General features: G+C 43.5%; 1 protein-coding gene across 4 annotated transcripts in view; it reads left to right on the top strand.

Annotated features, from left to right (window-relative positions):
* NOTUM (notum, palmitoleoyl-protein carboxylesterase) overlaps positions 1-20,097 on the top strand; it is an 80,994-nt gene extending 60,897 nt beyond the window's left edge. For all 4 annotated transcript variants that reach the window (XM_063961226.1, XM_063961225.1, XM_063961224.1 and 1 more), the window contains 6 exons: positions 441-543; positions 685-876; positions 1,160-1,260; positions 5,657-5,804; positions 5,888-5,935; positions 19,103-20,097. In XM_063961226.1, coding sequence (XP_063817296.1) covers positions 441-543; positions 685-876; positions 1,160-1,260; positions 5,657-5,804; positions 5,888-5,935; positions 19,103-19,403 — 893 coding nt within the window. In that variant the 3' untranslated portion in view covers positions 19,404-20,097. The remainder of the gene's footprint in view (positions 1-440; positions 544-684; positions 877-1,159; positions 1,261-5,656; positions 5,805-5,887; positions 5,936-19,102) is intronic.
* Positions 20,098-21,000: the final 903 nt, after the last annotated feature.

Genomic DNA, 21,000 nt, shown 5'->3' with positions numbered 1-21,000 from the left:
AAGGCTCCTCTCTGTAACCAACATGTTTCGATCCTGCTGGATCTTTCTCAAGGCATCTTTGAATGGAGTAGCCTGTTTGTTGCCTAACAGCTCATACTGCTGAGGTACCCGTTCCATTGGCTCAGGTTAGCGTTGACCTGGGGGAAGTGGATGGATTGGTAAATGTCATCTAACTTATTATACATTCTGTATAGTTTCATATTCTATGTATTTGCTATAACCGTGCACGTGGAAGCTTAAACCAAGCTTAACAGAGCTGTAGGCCTGGGCTACAGAGCAATACAAAATGCCTGTTACTTTGAATAGCTTGCATTGTGACTGCTTACTGTAGTACAGCTGCCATGGTGAAAAAAGGGTAAGATGTGATAAATAACCTCCATTAGATGGTGCAAATCTTGCTATAATGTGTAGTGGTTGAACTGGCTGTCCTTCTGTTTCAGGTGAATACGCTTTCATGGGATCACTAATTATACAGGAGGTGGTGAAGGAACTGCTTGGAAAAGGGATGGACAATGCTAAAGTTCTTCTACTGGCTGGAAGCAGGTGAGAGGGTATGGATTTGATCTGTAGGATACATCTTTGGGGAGGTGGTGGACAGGATTGTGACCGGACAGGGTTGTGTCCAAATAAATGTACAAGAACATAAAAAATAAACTTAAATGTGCATATTATTTATTGCTGTAGTGCTGGTGGAACAGGGGTCCTTCTGAATGTGGATCTGGTAGCTGAGCAGCTGGAGGAATTGGGCTATCCTGGGATCCAGGTACGAGGTCTCTCAGACTCTGGCTGGTTTCTTGATAACCAGCAATATAGGAGGACAGACTGCACGGACATTATCACATGTGCACCTACAGAGGCCATCCAGCGAGGAATCAGGTAAAGGGAGAGTCCAGTAGGAGGAAACAGAGCATGTAGTAAAATCAAGGGGCATGGCGATCTTGGATGTGGACAGTGGGCTAGATGTAGGAATTGCTAAAGTGGACATGAATGTTGAAAGCAGTGGTGCTTGGTGGGGATTGGAAAGTAATGAGCTGAGTAGGTAGAATAGGAAGACTGTTGTCAATTACAGTGTGTGGAGTGACTGCGTAAAGTCATAGAACAGCAGTCTGCATGTTACCACAACTGCAAACTGGTCTCTCACCATCCATTTCTCTGTCAGATACTGGAATGGGGTTGTACCAGAAAGGTGTAAGCAGCAATTTAAAGAAGGAGAAGAATGGAACTGCTTCTTCGGCTATAAGATCTACCCTACTCTGAGAAGTAAGTAGTAATGGCTACAAAATTCTTGGGCACAGTGGAGAAAAACAAAACAAATATAAAGTCATATATGATTGCTGTTAAAAAACATTACAAATGCTGAGCAATCCTAACTGGACGCTGGTATAAAGCAAAGTGGGAAGTCCATGTAGACGATATACTAGTTTATCTCCAATAACCTTGTTAGACGTTTTTCTTAGAAGCGTGGGATTTTGTGTGTTTTGTGTTTTTCATTTTAATTTTGTATGACAACTTCACTCCTAAATAGAAATGTTCACACATAGGGGGTTATTCAGGTTTGTTAGCAAACCAAAAAAGTACACTAATGGGCAAAACCATGTTGCACTGCAGGTGGGGCAGATGTAACATGTGCAGAGAGAGTTAGATGTGTGTGGGTTATATTGTTTCTGTGTAGGGTAAATACTGGCTGCTTTGTTTTTACACTATAATGTAGATTTCAGTTTGAACACACCACACCCAAATCTAACTCTCTCTGCACATGTTACATTTGCCCCACCTGCAGTTCAACATGGTTTTGCCCATTAGTGTGCTTTTTTGGTTTGAGGCACATAATGTACACTCATATAAATTATATTTGCCTAATTACCCAGCCTGGTTCCCAGAGATGTGGAGGCAAGGTGGGAGACCATGGGTGGTGCTCGACAACCCAAATTGTTATCAAGCAGATGAGCCAACAAAAAAACCACATATATAAAAGTGTGAGTATATAGCCTTACAACTGGGTTATTTCTTTCTGTGCAGTTGAAACCAGGAATGAACATACAATAACTCCTGACCCTTGCACAGTTTACAAGTCAATCCAAGCTATATCTTTAAATCAAGTTATCTCTGCCTCCTAGTGATTTAGGGGTCTATTTACTAAGCCTTGGATGGAGATAAAGTACCAGCAAATCTGCTCCTAACTGCCATGCCACGGGCTGTGTTTGAAAAATGACAGGAGCCGATTGGCTGGTACTTTATCTCCGTCGACTTTATCTCCATCCAAGGCTTAGTAACCAATAAAACTTAATTGATCTGTTCACTGAGTGTCTGACAGGCAAATGCTGTGGCTTCTACTTTAGGAGCTACCAGCTTGGACTGCTAACTTATGTGTGCCATATTATTGTCTACCACAAGACTGGCAGAACTATTATGAAATAGATGACCAGATGTGCCACTTGTTAAATTGTCCTCTTCTTGTTGTCTAGTGGGCTACAGTAGTTACATGAGTCTCGCTATAAGGAAGTAGAAACATGCTATCCTCTAGGCAGAATACTTTGCCATTGTACCATGGAAAGTAGCTTTCAGTTTTCCAGTGTGGTGTGTGTTGTGCATAATTTAGTAGTTAGCAAATATTATATCCACTCAGCTGTGAGTAGCAGGTACAGCCAACCAATCACAAATGAGTGAGAGCACTGAAGGCATAGGGGCTAATTCAGGTTGGATCGCGATCCAACCGGAATATTTGCGGTCGGCCCGCGAGCGCATGCGCAGCGCCTGTACTGTGCATGCGCCCGCACTTTGTGCGGGGGGGGGGCGCAGAAAACGCGATCGCCTCTGCCTGTCAATCAGGCAGAGGCGGTCGCTGGGGGGACAGGCAATGCTCCGTTTCCAGGGAGGAGATGGAGCGCTGCGGGGGCGGAGCGACCCAAACGGTGGGTGGTGCAGTGCGAATGGGGGCAACATCGCGGCGGCTGCATGACATCACACGCAGCCACCACGATGGCTAAGATGGCGCCGGGCCTCCTGTAGCCGCAGCTAAGCTGCGCTGGCAGGAGGCATCAATAATTTTTACGATTAAGCAAACTGCGAGGTGATTGCTGATTAGCAGAATTTGCTATCCTTACTGAATTAGCCCTAGTGACGTGACATAATAGAGATCAGTTTTATGTTATAGTGACAGCATTTATATGTACAAACATTGGTACAAAGCCATCAATGACAAGAAAACATCTGCCTCCCCATTGATGGCACACCTGAGACATCTGTCGCTAATCATTGTTGTCTAAAAATCCTAGATGTCGATGTCCCAACCTTATATACTAGCTCCTTACTGTAACATTGTAATTAAAGCATGGGCAGCACGGATGGTGTAATGGTTAGCATTACTACCTCACAGCACTGAGGTCATTGGTTCAGTTCCCACCATAGCCCTAACTGTGTGGAGTTTGTATATTCTCCCTGTACTTGCATGGGTTTCTTTCGGGTGCTCCGGTTTCCTCTCACAATCCAAAATATACTGGTAGGTTAATTGGATCCCAACAAGAATTAACCCTAGTGTGAAGGTGTGTGCGTGTGCATGTGGTAGGGAATATAGATAGTAAGCTCCACTGGGGCAGGGACTGATGTGAATGGCCAAATATTCTCTGTAAAGTGCTGCGGAATATGTGTGTGCTATATAAATAACTGGTAATAATAATAATAATAAAAAAGAAGGGCCCTACCACAGCGATGTGAATCACTGTTTCATTTGCTTAGTGTTACATTTTATTAGAGCTGCAATGGAATGTAGTAATAGCATTCCCTCCCCACATCATAGACAGCTGATGTCAAGAAAGCAGTAGATAAATGGCAAAGAACTGAAAATATTAAGTAGAAAACCAAATAAAAATAAGCTGCTCTGAGAGCACTGTATGTATGAGTTTGCCGTGATGTACATTGTATTTCTGCATAAAACAGGCAGATATAACCTGTGCAGAGAGAGTTAGATTTGGGTGGAGTGTGTTCAAACTGAAATCTAAATTACAGTGTAAAAATAAAGCAGCCAGTATTTACCCTGCACAGAAACAATATAACCCACCCAAATCTAACTCTCTCTGCACATGTTACATCTGCCCCACCTGCAGTGTACATGGTTTTGCCCATTAGAGGAAAATGTTGTTTTGCAATCAACCTTGAATTAGGCCCCATGGGGGTCATCCCGAGTTGATCGCTCGCAGTTTTTAGCAGCCGTGCAAACGCTGGGAGTGTATATTAGCTTAGCAGAAGTACAAACGAAAGGATCGCAGAATGGCTACAAAAAAATATTGTGCAGTTTCTGAGTAGCTTCAGACCTACTCAGCGCTTGCGACCACTTCAGACCATTCAGTTCCTGTTTTGACGTCACAAACACGCCCTGCGTTCTCCCAGCCACGCCTGCGTTTTTCTTGGCACGCCTGCGTTTTTTCGAGCACTTCCTGAAAACGGTCAGTTGACACCCAGAAACGCCCACTTCATGTCAATCACTCTGCGGCGGCCATTGCGACTCAAAAGCTTCGCTAGCCCTTGTGGGAAACTACATCGGCCGTTGTGAAAATACGTTGCTCGTGCGCACTGCGCCGCATGCGCAGAAGTGCCGGTTTTTCACTTAATCGCAGCGCAGCGAACATTTTCAGCTAGCGATCAACTCGGAATGACCCCCCATATACGGTGTTTGTCTTATTTGCACAATAATTATGAAAACATTGGTTTTTCTTTCTTTTCATGTTTTGATTTGTGGCTAACTTTATTGAGGGGCAGGGTACTCTGTAAGGTTTCTGATTGGTCACCGGCATGTTACAGCACACTGGCTGGTGCTGCAGATGAATATTACAGAGGGATAGAGATTGTATAGGGTCCAGCTGCTGACCATCTGCACAACAGTCCAGTCATTGCATCATGTCATAAAAATCTCAGGAGTGTATAAATATTCTGTCAATCCATTGAATCTGTTTTCTGGGGATCAGTATGATATACAGATGGTTGGGATGCCGACGGACAGTATACCGACAGCGGCATCCCGTCCATCAGAATCCCGACATCCCCCCCATAAAGGGCCTTAACTCTCCTCTTCCCCCTACCTTGTGGTGGCCTAACCCTAACCCTCCCTTACCCGCTGCCTAAACTTAACCTTCCCCGCTTGATGTCTAAACTCCCACTCTATCCCTAACCCTCCCTCCCCGGTCCCTAACCCTCCTGGCGCAGAAGCTTAACCCTAACCCCCCTTCTGCAGCCCAAACACCGCCCCGCCCCCCCGTGGTAGGATGGCAGTGCGTCCCACTGTGAGTACAGTCTGCGTCATCCCATTGGGGAAGGATGTCACGTCAGTGCTGTCAGAATGACACTCCATAATAACAAATGATTTTATACAGATTGCTGAAGTCACACTCCAGGGCGTGGCCAATGATATTGCAATAGGTATAAGTGATATGCTGTACTTGCCATTTGGATTTCAGTCTGCTACATGCTTCCTATTACCCGTTATCCAAGGGCTGCGGAACATGTATTAAATTAAGAACAAAGCTGCAGTTGAAAGTCAAGTTGAAATTTGACCTTTGTCCAAAACACAGCTGGAAAACAAACTTTCATCAATACTAACCCATGCAATGCTTCAATGTACTGCGTAACTCTGATATTATATGGCTTCTTAACTCCATTGCAGGTCCTGTTTTTGTGGTTCAGTGGTTGTTTGATGAGGCGCAGCTGACCGTGGATAATGTTCATCTGAACGGGCAGCCGGTGCAGGAAAACCAGTGGAATTATATCCAGAACTTGGGTCGGGAGCTGAGGAACACGCTGAAAGATGTTGGGTATGTGTCGAAGACTGGTGAGCATATACTGTAATTACTGCTGTTCTGGTCTCTGAGAGACTGACTATCTCCTCTCTCTGCAGGGCATGCTTTGCACCTGCATGTCTGTCTCATGAAGTCATCACACGCAGGTAAATATCACATCCACATTATTGTCTTGCCATATCCTAAGGCCACATTGCGCTTCCCCAGAGTTGTTGTAGTTTAATGGCATACTTGTGGCTCACTATGAGTTCCTCATTAAACCTATTATAAGTATAGCTTTTTTCATATCTCAGCATTCTTTGCTAGCCCTATACGTAGGCTATAGGGAGAATTGTATTTATTAAGGGTATATTGCATGCACAATAAAGGGCCGATTCAATTGTTTTGGGTGTCTAATTTTTCCATCTAAACGGGACTGTTTTAGACGCCCAAACAATTGTCACATTTCAATTGGTGTTTGGGCGCACATGCATGTTGCGCCCAAACAGAGAAGGTTTAGCCGCATAAAACTGCAGAAGCCATCTAAAGTCCTGCTCTGGGTGTCCAAACTCCCGTTCAGAAGTTCCGTTTAGGAGGTCATTCCGAGTTGATCGCACGCTAGCTGTTTTTAGCAGCCGTGCAAACGCATAGTCGCCGCCCACGGGGGAGTGTATTTTCACTTTGCAAGTGTGCGAACGCCTGTGCAGCCAAGATCTGCAAAAACATTTTGTGCAGTTTCAGAGTAGGTCTGAACTTGCTCAGCCCTTGCGATCACTTCAGTCTTTTTGGTGCCGGAATTGACGTCACACACCTGCCCTCCAAACGCCCGGACACGCATGCGTTTTCCCTACCACTCCCAGAAAAAAGTCAGTTGACACCCATAAACGCCCTCTTTCTGTCATTCTTCTTGTGATCGGCTGTGCGTATTGATTCTTTGTTAAATCCATAGCTCAGCAACGATCCGCGTTGTACCCGTACGACGCACATGCGCATTGTGGTGCATACGCATGCACAGTAGAGACCTGATCGCAGCACAGCGAAAATCGGCAGCGTGCGATCAACTCTGAATGACCCCCTTAGAGCGCATTTCTTCTCGCACCTCAGGAGGCTGCGAGAAGAATATCCTCCCAGTGGCTACCGGGGGTCAAAACGGAGCAACAATTGAATTGCTTTCATTTTGGTAGCTGCAGTGTAAAACAATTGAATCAGCCCCTAAATGCCTACATTTTGATGTAGTGTATTAGTAATGTTCATATTGATAGTTGATATCCGGAGGTACAGATGGGATGTTTAGTGGGTTTCTGCAATGTGTTTTTGGGGTCCCCTGATTAGTAGATAAACAATCAGTCCTAGGGGTATATTTACTAAGATTTGTATTTCAGACGATTTCAGCCGAGAACAATCTCAGCTGAAATCGTCAGTGCAAGATTGCAACTTTTTGAGAAAAAACACGGTCATTTACTAAACTACTGTTTTTTCAATATGAGTTCACCGATGTCAGTGAAATTCGTATTTCCGGCAGTGTTTTATGGGAGAGAATAGTAAAACACTGCCAGACTTAACACAATGAAGCTCGACCGGATCAGTGAGATCCATGCAGAGCTTCATTGTGTACGGTATGTGAAAGAGTTAAAAATCATAAAGAAATTGCGTGGGGTCCCCAGACATAACCAGCCTCGGGCTCTTTGAGCAGGTCCTGGTTGTTAAAATACCAGTAAAAAATTGCATAGGGGCCTCCAGCATTTATACAACCAGCACCGGGCTCCTGGTCCGTTCCTGGTTCCAAAAATACGGAGGACAAAAGACGTAGGGGTCCCCGTATTTTTAAAACCAGCACCGCGCTCCACTAGCCAGGGACATAATGCCACAGCCGGGGGACACATTTATGTACGTCCCTTCGGCTGTGGCATTAACCCCCGAACTAGTCATCCCTGGCCGGGGATCTGTGGGGGAGTGGGGACCCCTTAAATCAAGCCTCCAGGCACCCAAGGGCCAGGGGTGAAGCCCGAGTCTGTCCCCAGCACCACAGGGAGGTGGGTGCTGGGCTGATAGCCATTAAAAGTGTCACAAAAAAAGAAGAAGAAGAATATTGTCTTTTGCTGTGGAACTACAAGTCCCAGCAAGCCTCCCCTGCATGCCGGTACTTGGAGAACCACAAGTACCAGCATGCAGGGAATTAACGGGCCCACTGGTACCTGTAGTTACACAACAAAAGAAATACCCCCACCCAAAAAAAACACAACACACACACCATGATAGTACAAGTTTTTTACACATACATGCACACTCACACATTTACCTAGTGTCCCACGGAGCCCATCGGTCCCCTTATCAACGTAGAATCCATGGTGAACCTGTAAATAATAAACAAATATACTCACCTATAATCCAGTGAAGATCGGTCCTCTTCTGTCCATGTAGGCATCCACAGGGTTAAAAGTAACAAACTGCAAAAAACCCGGTCCACGCCACTAAAGGGGATCTATGTTTACACATGGATCCCCTTTCCCCGAATGCCGGTACCCCCCGTGACTGCTGTCACTAGAGGACCACCCACAAGAGTGACCTCAATTAACCTTGCGGTCAGCACCCACCGTCCCGGGGTCTCCGTCTTCACCCCTGGCCCTTGGGTGCCTGGAGGGGGGACCCCTTGATTTAAGGGGTCCACACTCCCCCAGGGAAGCCCGGCCAGGGGTGACTAGTTGGGGGTAATGTCACGGCCGCAGGGACCTACATAAATGTGTGCCCTGGCTGTGGCATTATGTCCCTGGCTAGTGGAGCCCGGTGCTGGTTTAAAAAATACAGGGGGACCCCTACTTCTTTTGTCCTCCGTATTTTTGGAACCAGGACTGGACCAAGAGCCCGGTGCTGGTTGTATAAATACTGGGGAACCCTACACATTTTTTCCCTGGTATTTTAACAACCAGGACCGGCTCAAAGAGCCCGAGGCTGGTTATGCCTGGGGACCCCACGCAGTTTTTTTTATCTTTTTTTTTTTTTTTTTACTCTTTCAGACTCTTTTACAGAAAAGCATGCACGGTTCCGGTATGAATGGTCGACCATGTTATGGTCGACAGTCATTAGGTCGACCACTATTGGTCGACATTGACATGGTCGACATGGACACAGGGTCGACACATGAAAGGTCGACATATGAAAAGGTCGACATGAGGTTTTTTTTTAACTTTTTTTGTGTCGTTTTTTGCGTAAACTGACTGGTAACCCCAATTAGTGCACCGCGTCCCCTCGCATGGCTCGCTTCGCTCGCCATGCTTCGGGCATGGTGCCTTCGCTTCGCTCGGCACAGATTACCGTTCCAATCGTAGTCCACGTGGATCGTAAAGTATGGAAAAGTTCCCCAAAAGAAAATAAAGTTAAAAAAATGCATGTCGACCTTTTCATGTGTCGACCATTTACATGTGTCCATGTCGACCATGTCAATGTCGACCAATAGTGGTCGACCTAATGACTGTCGACCATAACATGGTCGACCATGTGAACGGATACAAGCATGCACGGATCTCACTGATCCGTGCATGACTATCAAAACACGCCAGCCAAAAGCAGTTCTATTTGAAAGTTCTGTTTTTGTACAGATTCTATGCTTTCTCGGCAGTGTTTGCCTATTGCCAGCAGTGATTGAGAATACGAATTCTTAGTAAATTACCGTGTTTTATAAAATAACAGCCGCGTTTGACCAGCAGTGTATCTCAATACGAATAGCCCAAACACTGACGAGATTTGTGTTTAGCAAATTACTGAGATGCCACTTAGAAAAAAAGCAAACTCGAATGGAATCGGGACCTAAGTAAATTTCCACCTTACTGGTATTCCAAAACAGTTCACAGTGATACATGAGCTCCTAGCTGAAAAACAAAGTTCTCTAGTCTGCAACTAGGATACAGGATGTCATTGGCTTATTATGATATCAGAAAGCCCATCCCTACACAAAGCTCACCTGGAATGAATGCTGACTGTGGCTATAATACATCCTATGTGGTAAGAAGTGATCAGTAGTTTGAGTAGAGGAGGTACAGAAGTGAGGACCCTTTCTCTCCCTTGTTGTACTTCCTACTACTCTTAGGGCAAATACATTGACTTGGGGTCATGCTGCACTTTATTTTCAATAGTGAGCGCAATGATGGGCCAGCAGAAAGTTGGATTATTGGGAGTGAGTGATAAATGTGCAAATGTCTCCTCTTCTGGCAAAAAGGAACAGCTCAGACCTGTGCTTTTGATCTTCCAGTGTGCGTGTGGTTTCAATAAAAAAAAAAAAAAAGTATGTTTACTAGCCTGTCCCATAGTAGTGATTAGCATTTCCGCACAAGTCACATGTGCCACAAGCTTATAATGAGACTGAATATTGTGCAGGCGCTTGGAACAGTATAAGCTGTCGGACAGTCAGAAACTCTGTGCTTATATGGGTCCTGCAATTTACACATATACTTACAGCAGAAGCGTATGTACTGTGGATATAAGGTCTTCTTTGTGTGTACATGGTGTGGCTGCTGTGGTTGTATAGTGCATACATTGATGCCAATTTACTTACTGATTTTGTAATACATTTTTTGGGGGGGGGGGTATACCTAAAAACAACAGACAGAATATCAATATTTTTCTTTATAATACTATAACTGCATCTAGGAAACATTTTGGAGTTCTAGAGATGGATTCAGTTACAAATAAAGATGCCCTGTCTGTGATTACATCATTGGAGGTGTCTGCTCAGGGGGGATATCATTCGTTCTTTTTACAGGAATACGGAGCAAATGATTGTGACGAAACATTGCAAGACTTCTCTGACACTCTGCGTTTAGCATGCAAATGATGCTAGACTCTGCAGGGACCAATTACAGAAGTTCCGAAATATAGAATTTGTAATCCCTGAAGCTTTTCTACTCCAAGATTGAATCTGTTCAGTAATAGTTACAGGGAACGCTTGACTGTAGCTCTACACAGCAGGTGGAGAAGGGGCATAGTTACTGTCATTAGTGAAGGTATTTGTTTTTTTGTTCTTAAGGGGGGTTTACTAACCTTTTTTAGTAGAAACAAAACAGATACTGCAGTGGTTAAAATACAGAGTTGCTTAGTCAAACGGAAGGTAGTGATCGCCATCTAGTGGTGATGTGTCACATTGCTTTAAGTACATACATATGAGTATACTACAGTTTATTGAAAGGTTCCTTGAATTTGCTAATGAAATACTGTAACTGGATTCTCATTATGCCTTCCAAAATGTGATACAATAATCTAGGGAAAGCATTCTTACATCTTGTTTTGGCTAAAGACAACATATAATAAGTGAACTGTAATCAGCACAGTGATAATTCTTCACTTGTCCTAATACTGTGATGTCTCCTATTCATGTGGAATAAGAACATAATTGAGAGGCCTAGAAAGGGTTGTGCTAGATCAGGCTCACAAATAAAAGTCTTCAACATCCTATATTCTACAGGGTGACTGAGTAGTCTGCAAGTTTTGGCTCCAAGCAGCATACTTTATTGGATTTTTCCGGTATATTTTCTAAAGTGCGGGTTTTCAAAATTGGAGATGTTGCCTATAGCAACCAATCCAATTCTATCTATTATCTTCTAGAACAGGGGTGGCCAACCAGGCAGAGACAAAGAGCCAAAAAAATCTTGTTAGGTACGTCAAAGAGCCGACATTGAGCCGAAGACGCGTGTGCAAAAATGGGGTGTGGCCTTATGCCAGCTAGGACACACCCCTTGTATAAAACACATTGAAAAAGACAGATCCAGCATAAGATACATTTTAAAGCCAGATCCAACATAAAATACATTGAAATAGTCACTTTCACATAAAATAATTGAAAAAGCCAAATCCATATAAAATATATTGAAAAACCAGATTCACATAATACACTTCAGCTCCCCCATGTGTCACTCCAACCAGCTCCAACATATGTCACTCCAGTCAGCACCCTCCTACAGTATGTCACTAGTCAGCTCCCCCATTGTGTCTCTCCTGCCAGAACACTCCTGTGTCACTCCAACCCACCCTCATATGTCACTGCAGTCCCCCCAACTTGTGCCCAGGGGCCGGCTGGGAAGGGGGGAAGGGAGGGGGAAGGTGCCATCTGGGGCCGCTTGCATGAGTCTGCAAAATGGGGCCGCTTGCATGAGTCTGCCCCCCAGACTAAAGGTTGCCAAGCCCATGATTGCAGCAGCCCCTTATGTGTCCTCTATTTGCCAGTGGATGTCTCACCTATAGTATTTGGCTTCCTCAGTTTTCAGTCCCTGTAGTGTTGCTGCGTGTCTGGCTGGAGTGCAGCGGTTTCTGTATCTGTTGTGGTCACGTGACTTTGAGTGTTGGGAGCCACATTTGAGTAAAGAAAGAGCCACATGTGGCTCAAGAGCCACTGGTTGGCCACCGCTGTTCTAGAAGGTGCTAGATAAAAAAGTAAAATCTGGTTGCTATGGGCATCTCCACATTTGAAGACCCGCACTATAGTAAATATACCCCTTAATGTCTTTTGAAATCAAAATGATTAATACTTAAATAAATTTTCCTGCATACAACCCAAATGACATTAGAAATTAGTATGTATATTGTATTAAAACATTGTTTAGAACAATTATGTCCGTAAAACCACCCAAAATGATATAACTCCTTTTTTAATAGCGGAGTCTTGGTCTGCTGATTAAGCACTCCATTATTTTTTTGTAAATGAAAGATTAACATCACCTTGGGGACAAGAGAAGCCCAGAGGATAGCACTGGGAGGAGGCTATCGGGCCAATGCATTAAGGTTTTTTTCCATTTATTTATTTATTTATTTATTCTGTAAAAAAAAGTCAGATTACATGGTTTTCAGGTTTTGTTTTTTTAGTATCCACATGTATATTTAAGCATTAACAATGGAGACATCACAGATATCTCCAGCCTCCGTAAACAAAACCCCAAAATATTGCATCACATCGCTGGAAACTCCCAATGTTTTTCAAAACGTATCAAGTTCTATAAAGCTTGGTCTTTTAGGAACTCAATTGCCGTAATCAACACCATCTTTAGGCAACTTTAGAAGTACATGTTAGTTGAAAACGGTAAGGAGAGGGGAGAAAGCCTGGAGTCTATACAGACACGAGTACACTTACTAATAATGCAGCTAGTATTTTAGTTCTGCCACTTGGCGGGGTATCCAGGCAGAATGTTGACAGGTTCTGAATGTCGTCATGGTTAAAATGTCAAAATATTCATAATGTTAAAATGTCTCTGCAGCTGTCATTAAGGGGTATATTTACTAAAGTGCGGGTTTATAGAAGTGAAATTGCCAATAGCAACCAATTAGATTCTAGAAAGTTCTAAATACATAACTGGAATCTGGTTGCTATTGGCAACATCTCCACTTCTATAAACTCACACTTTAGTAAATATACCTCTAAGAGTTCTAAAGGGGGAGAGGGGGGTCTCCCCTCAGCTCTAGTGCATATCTGTGCATTTTAAGGGCATTTGCCGCAAAAAAAATTAATAGTTCTTGTGCTAAATTATCCCCTAGAGGAGAAAATATTTTACTTGTCGTTTATTGTCCCAGAACGCCTATCCATAGTGCTAAAAGCTGGCACTGAAGCGAGTATGATACAATGAGTACAGGGACAAACGCATCATTTTTTATGGGCAGTTTCCATACAGATTATCTATCTATCTATCTATCTATCTATCTATCTATCTATCTATCTATCTATCTATCTATCTATCTATCTATCTATCTATCATACTGCGATTTAATACAAGCAGAAAGCTGCTGAATAGAGTACAAGGCATATTATTAAACTAAATAAGCCTGATACGACATGCATCCACCAATATCAGCAGTAAATATGCTAAAGTAGACGGCAGTGTGTCTTGCTGTAAGGTCGGATGTCTATGTAGTAATATAACAATCTGTGTCACTTTTAGACCATACCACTGAGCAGGCTGCTGGAAAGTAAATAATACAATCTGCCCATATCTCCCAACTTTTGGGTCCAGCAAAATGGGAAGGGTTGTGTGGACTTGCAGGTAGTGCTGCGATAGCAAGCCATGCCTGGTTTTCATCACTGTGGGGGTATGCCAATCGCTTTGTTAGCTACTCCCTCTCCCCGGTGAATTGTTGCCGCGTGCTTGCGCACAGTGTCTATTCACCGCTGCATTGCTAAACAGAGCATGGAGTGAGAGAGTGTCTCCCAGCTGCTAAAATCCGGGCAGCTGGGAGGTATGCCCATGTGATGGCTTAAAACAAAAAAGAAAGCACACGTATCTACTGTTAATACAGGTCAGTATAGACATCTCTCACAAAATGAGTGATGTGTGTAGAACGGCATTACACTAAGCCCTGCTACAAGCAGAAAACAGCTAACATTCACATTTATACACACACAAACCATACCTACAAACACACACACTTATATATACCAAATGTTGTGGAGAGTAAGATGATCATTACTAGAGTCTATGTGAGCGGAGCTGGTGCTGCACATGCTCAGTGGCTCCCTCACCCAACTGTGTAATATATCCTGTACAGAGAGCTCTGCCGATCAGAGCTCTGTCTGAGGAGTTGGGCCTGTGTGTAGGGATGGTTACCGGTGTTGCCTTCATGAATGGGTTACCATCGATGGCGATGGAGACACAAACCATCAATGGCAGGCAACTATTCTATGCATTGTCATCAATGGTTTTACTATTGTTGATTATGCACACGCTGTATCTGTGCGAGAGCTTCGGTGGGGCTGAGTTGTGAATGACAAGGCAGGACATCCCATTCCCACCTCTTACACATAGTTTAAGTGGGAAGGCAGCACAGGGCAGCTGGCTGACAGCTTAGTGCAGCAATAGCCTCACTGAAAACGAGGGGGGGGGGGGGGGGCAGGGTGGAAACAATCGGCCAAATGGCCATCCCTACCTGTGTGTATCTCTGGTAAACAAACAAATTTGGTCTGTCAGGAAGTGGAAGTGGGTTCTAGGTAATCAGTAACCATAATGACACCAACTCAGGGGTAGCAATGTATGTGAAAAAAAGCATAAATGCTACTTTAATACAAAATATTGAAGACAAAACTGAGACCACAGAAACCGGGGAGAAGGACATTATTCGCATTGGGGTGATCTATAGACCACCAGGCCAGGGGCAGGATTTGGACAGGAACCTATTGTTGGACATCACTAAAATGGCTTTAAAGGGAGAAGTCATAATCATGGGAGACTTTAATTTACCTGATGTTATTTGGGAGGGGTCTTTTGTAAGTTCAGCTACAAGTGGCACATTTCTAAATTTCTTACAGGGAGCAGCTCTCAAGCAATTGGTGAGGGAGCCCACTCACAAAGACTCAATATTAGATGTAATTCTTACAAATGGTGACAGGATATCAGACATATATGTGGGTGAGCACCTGGGATCCAGTGATCATCAAGTAGTATGGTTTAGTATAAAGACAGGATCCAACTCCTGTCACACAAAACCAAAGGTGTTGGATTTTAGAAACGCTGACTTTGCAAAAATAGGGAGATGTTTAAGTGAGTCATTGGCGGACTAGAGGAACTTGGAAGGAGTGCAGGAGAGGTGGGAAAACTGAAAATTACAACACATCTTAGTATCAAAATGGTTAGGAAAAGCACCAGGAAAAGGAAGCCAATGTGGTTCACAAAAGAAGTATCAACTAGTGTGAAAGCAAAAAAGATGGCTTTTAGGAAATACAAACAGACTCAAAATAATAACGACAAAGAGGTGTATCTTGACAAATGATGCTAAGAAAGTGATTAGACTTGCAAAGGCAGAAGCTGAGGAGAAAATAGCCCAGTCAGTAGATAAAGGGGGCAAAACTTTTTTTTAAGTATATAAGTGAAAGGAGAAAGTCAAATGGAGGAATAATAAGACTTAAGACAGAGAGTGAGCATTTGGAGGAGGGAGACAAGGCAATAGCAGATCACCTAAATAATTATTTTTGCTCAGTACTTACTACAGAAAGAGAAGGGAAGGGGCCACAGTTAAGTTGCAAGGACATTCATAAAAGTAAAGTAGATGAAAGTACATTTACAGAGGAGAAGGTCCTAACAACTTTCAAAAATAAAAGTGGATAAATCAGTGGGGTCAGATGGGATACACACAAGGATACTAAAAGAGCTAAAAGATGTGTTGGTGACACCTTTAACAGAATTATTTAACCAGTCACTAAATATAGTTGCCATTCCAGAGGACTGGTAAAGAGCAAATGTAGTTCCACTGCACAAAAGTGGAAGCAAGGAAGAAGCAAGTAACTACAGACCAGTAAGCCTTACATCAGTAGTAGGGTAAGTAATGGAAAAACTATTAAAGTAAAGAGTTTTGGAATATCTTAAATCAAACAATTTCCAGGATCCAAAACAGCATGGATTTACTGGTGGGAGATCATGCCAAACAAATCTTATTGACTTTTTTGACTCTGTGATGAAAATAATAGATCAAGGGGGAGCTGTAGATGTAGCATATCTAGACTTTAGTAAGGCATTTGACACTGTCCCACATCGCACACTGCTAAATAAACTTGAAAGCATAGGGGTGGATTATAAAAACAGTTAAATGGATAAGAACCTGGTTGCAGGATAGGAAACACAGTTGTAGTAAATGGAGTGCAATCTATGGAGGGAAATGTTACCAGTGGAGTACCGCAGGGATCTGTACTTGGACCAGTTCTCTTTAATATCTTTGTTGGTGACATTGCAATTGGTATTGAAAGTAAAGTATGCCTTTTTGCAGATGATACAAAGATATGCAACAGGGTAGACACACCGGGAGGGGTAAAACAAATGATTGATGACCTAGGTAAGCTTGAGAAATGGTCAAGAACGTGGAAACTACAGTTTAATGCTAAAAAATGCTAAATTATACACTTGGGTCTCAAAAACCCAAAGGCTAAATATAGTATCAAGGGTACTATAATGGAAACTGCTGAGGAGGAAAGGGATTTAGGAGTCACTATTTCATGTGACTTAAAGGCAGGAAAGCAATGCAACAAAGCAATGAGAAAGGCAAGTCAGTTGCTTGGTTGCATAGGGAGAGGAATCGGTAGCAGGAAAAAAGTGATAATGTCACTGTATAGGTCATTGGTACGGCCCCATCTGGAATACTATGTCCAGTTCTGGAGACCATATCTCCAAAAGGATATAAATACATTAGAGTGTACAAAGAAGGGCAACTAAAATGGTGCATGGTCTACATCACAAAACTTACCCGGAAAGGCTAAAAGATCTTAACATGTATAGTTAAGAGAAGGGAAAGGGGGGACATGATAGAAACTTTAAAATATACCAAGGGTCTTAACAAAGTTCAGGAGGGAAACATTCTTCAAAGGAAGAGAAGTATTAGAACTCTAGGACATACACTGAAACTGGAGGGAGGCAGGTGCAGGGGAAATTTAAGGAGAAATTACTTCACAGAAAGGGTAATGGATAAGTGGAACAGCCTCCCATCAGAGGTGGTAGAGGCTAAGACTGTAGAGCAATTTAAACATGCTTGGGATAGGCATATGAATATCCTTACAAAGAATTAAGGTTCAAAAAGGGTTGAGATAACCTAAAGGATAAAAAAAAGGGGCAGACTAGATGGGCCAAGTGGTTCTTATCTGCCGTCAAATTCTGTTTCTATGTACCCCCTCCCCCGTTACTTGTTGTAGGAAAACATTGCATGAATGGTACTCTGGAAAACATTATTTATACTGTGGTTGGGAGGATTATATACAAAGTCTTCCCTTCCTTCTAAACTTCATTGATGTTTGCAAGGTTGACCAGCATGACATGTAGTAAAATAAGTCCTATTAGAATGTTATATTGCCATATTTACTTTTCTCAACCAGTGTAAAGTGATACTTTAGTCTCGAGGGCACAGTGCTTGACACTGTAAGGCTACATGGCAGGTTATTATCTCAGGTATGCTGGAACTGTTATGTTACTAAACACAATGAGATTTAAAGGTAAGTTACATTTTAGTGACCTGGTGTAGCCAACTTAGGGCCCCGTTTATAGAGGACTCTTTTACTAGCAGCATATTTTGTTTAGTATCACAGTGATACTAATGACTATGATGTTGGTATTTATCATTACATACCTCCCCAGCGAGGTCCAGCTGCATCCTCCTCTCTGTTGCTGGCAGGATACCACTGCCGAAGATGGAGTGCTTTATAATGAGAATGTACGCTGGTTAGTCTACTCGTGCATTATATTTTCACCCGGTAATGCCTGGAAGGTTTCGCTGAAGCTGGAAAGGCTGCTTTGGTCCCCAGTGCCGGCAATGTTTGTGTAAGCGGTACACGGGCAAACAATGGTAATGTTAAATACTGAAAGGCTGACACCAGGGCCATCTTAATGTTTAGGCACATTGGGCAGATGCCCAGGGCCCCACAATTCTAGGGGCCTTCAAGCAGGGGCAGGCTGGGCCAGAGGTCATCTGCTTTCCGGACTGGTGCATCTGAAGCTTCTTGGGAGGCAGGTAGAGAATGCTGCCCAACCATTCTCTACCTGCCTCCCAGGCTGCAGCAAGACACCAAATGGCTGTCAGCTTGCTAATTGGTGGGTCGTTGGAGCGATCCACCAATCAGAGTGGACCATTCTCTACCTATCTGCCTGCAGCCAGACAGTGAATGGCTGTCAGCTTGCTAATTGTGGTGGATGGCTGGAGCTATCCACCAGTCAGAGTGCTGATATCCATTCACTGTATGGAAGCATGTGGAGAGATAGGGGTACATTTACTAAGATGGGAGTTCTATTTAAGATGAGATGTTGCCCATAGCAGCCAATCAGATTCTACTTCTCATTTATCTAACACCTTCTAGAAGATAATACCTGGAATCTGATTGGTTGCTATGGGCAACATCCCATCTTAAATAGAACTCCCATCTTAGTAAATTTACTCCATGGTGTGGGACCACAGAACGGGTAAATTATGATTTTTCTTTTTTCCACTTATTCTCGTGAATGGGTAGGTAAGGGCCTCCATGAATTGCTTTGCTTTGGGCCTTCAATGCTGTTAAGACAGCCCAGGCGGACATAACTAAAGTGGTTATGTCTCGTTGCTAAATGGGCCCATAGTACAATGATTGAAGCTAATTATTGGCAATACCAGGTGTCTTATATACAGATATCAAGTTTTTATGTTTTGGGCGTGTAGTTTTCACTTCAGCAATGCAGATTAAAAAAAAAACTGTTTGAAACATTGTTATCAGTGGATTTTTATGTACTATATAAATGCAAATATAACAGTGTTTGCATGTAAATGTTAATTTGTGTTGACTGCATGCAGTTGTATGGCATTGTACATGTGTTTTATTGTGTTCCAGAAGTATTGACTGGTTATCTGTGTTTTTGTAGTCACTGGACAGAAGTTCAGATTCGTGGGACATCTCTCCCCCGTGCGCTGCACTGCTGGGATCGCAGTCTACAGGAAACAAACAAAAACAGCAAGACCCCTTTAAAGGGATGCCCCTTCCACATGATGGACAGCTGCCCTTGGCCACAGTGTAACCCCACCTGCCCTTCCATCAGAGACCACTTTACAGGGCAGGAGATGAGTGTGGTCCAGTTTCTCATGCACCTTGGCTTTGATGTTCAGAAAATGGCAAGCCAACAAGGCATGGAGCCAGGCAAACTGCTGGGAGTGCTAAGCAGCTAGTTGGGGGAATGCTCAGCATTAAGGGGAAGGGCCTTATATTTATGGGAGGGCTTTCTTAAAGGGAAAGGGTCTGACAGTGATGAAAGGAGTAACTTATTAGGTAGGGCAGGAAAGGGCTAGTGAAGGAGAGTGGAGTAATGAGGGCTTCTGTTGAGTCAGTCTAAGAGTGTCCGAGCCTGACTGGTTCACAATAAAGCAGCATGTGGTTGGTTTAAGTAATAAGGGTGGCCTGCTAACATGAGGATCAGCCAAATAGCTGGCACCTGAGCTGGGATAAGGGGATGTTTTTTATTGATTATTTTTAAATGACAAAAAAAACCACGGGACAGACATTAATTGCAGGACGTTCTTTACATACCAAGATACAGTCTGTTTGGCTCCACATTGTCTGACCCTCCACAGGCCATTGTCCCATGCTGCCAAGTTGTGACCAGAGCGTGCCCTTCTCTGTAGTGACTTTTTAGTCGGCAAGTGAGATAGAAGATCATTTTTAGATCCTTTTTGTAAGATAATTTTTTTTTATAAAACTAAGCAAACAAACCTCATTCCTGGGGGAGCCATGTTATTTATTGGAGTTTGTAAATCCTATTTATGAATGAGGGCGGGAGAGCTGCCCTGTGTACAGATGTAAATAGAACCTGCATGTCCTGTATCATGGAGACTATTCCCTCATTAAAAAGAAAAACTTTCTACACTACTTGTCTGTGTGTAATTACTGAATAGTTTGTGTCCACAAATTATATCCGCGTTCTCTACAGTCAATGCTGTGTATAATTCTTATTATATGAAACTTTTTATACAAAGTCTTTAACTTATTATTACCATGGATGTGCAGAGTTCTATATGGCTGTAGAGGCGAATACAGAGGTGCGGCGATCAGCGTGATAGTGTCCCGTCACCCTTCCCCATAACACTTCTTACCTGTCACTACCGCTGGCTGCTGTATATCAGCAGTACAGCGGCACATCAGGGTAGGGAAACGGAGGAGACTGCTGCTGCTCAACGGCAGCAGCCTCATCCCCAGCCCTGCTGTACAGCAGCCAGTGATAATGGACAGGTAAATGCCGTACTGATGGCCACCCCTGCATCCACCACTGTATAGCTATACTGGTTCTATGCATCACTACTCTCAGTTTTACATGTGTCAATGCTTCTGAACATCCAATTAAGGATAAGAAATACAGATAAGACTAAAAGGTCATACTCCAGTGTTGACTATATGCAGATTGTCATAGTTCTGACAGAGATCTATTATATAACCTAATACTGTGTTACTCTAGCACTGTTGCAGTACAGGGCTGGAGGAAGGCCTCACTACCTCCCTCTCCCCACAGCTCTCACTGGCTGCCTGACTCGGATACTGCCTCTGTACTCCCACAGCCAGAGTTGTTTGGAAAAACAGAGCTGTTCCTAGTCCAGCCCTCCACCCACCACACATCCCCACAGCTCCCCCGCCTGTGAACCCCTTTTGATGGGGTGATGTAGAAAGATCAGAGAGAGTGAGATGGGGAGTGTAGATGAGAGAGAGACAGACATGGGATGAGGAACAGAGATGATAAACAGGTGGGGGTAAGGGTAAAGGAGGGACATAGTTGAG

This window comes from Pseudophryne corroboree, chromosome 3 (assembly GCF_028390025.1).
Source record: "Pseudophryne corroboree isolate aPseCor3 chromosome 3, aPseCor3.hap2, whole genome shotgun sequence".
Classification (NCBI taxonomy): domain Eukaryota; kingdom Metazoa; phylum Chordata; class Amphibia; order Anura; family Myobatrachidae; genus Pseudophryne; species Pseudophryne corroboree.
This window is presented reverse-complemented; position numbering and strand designations above follow the sequence as displayed.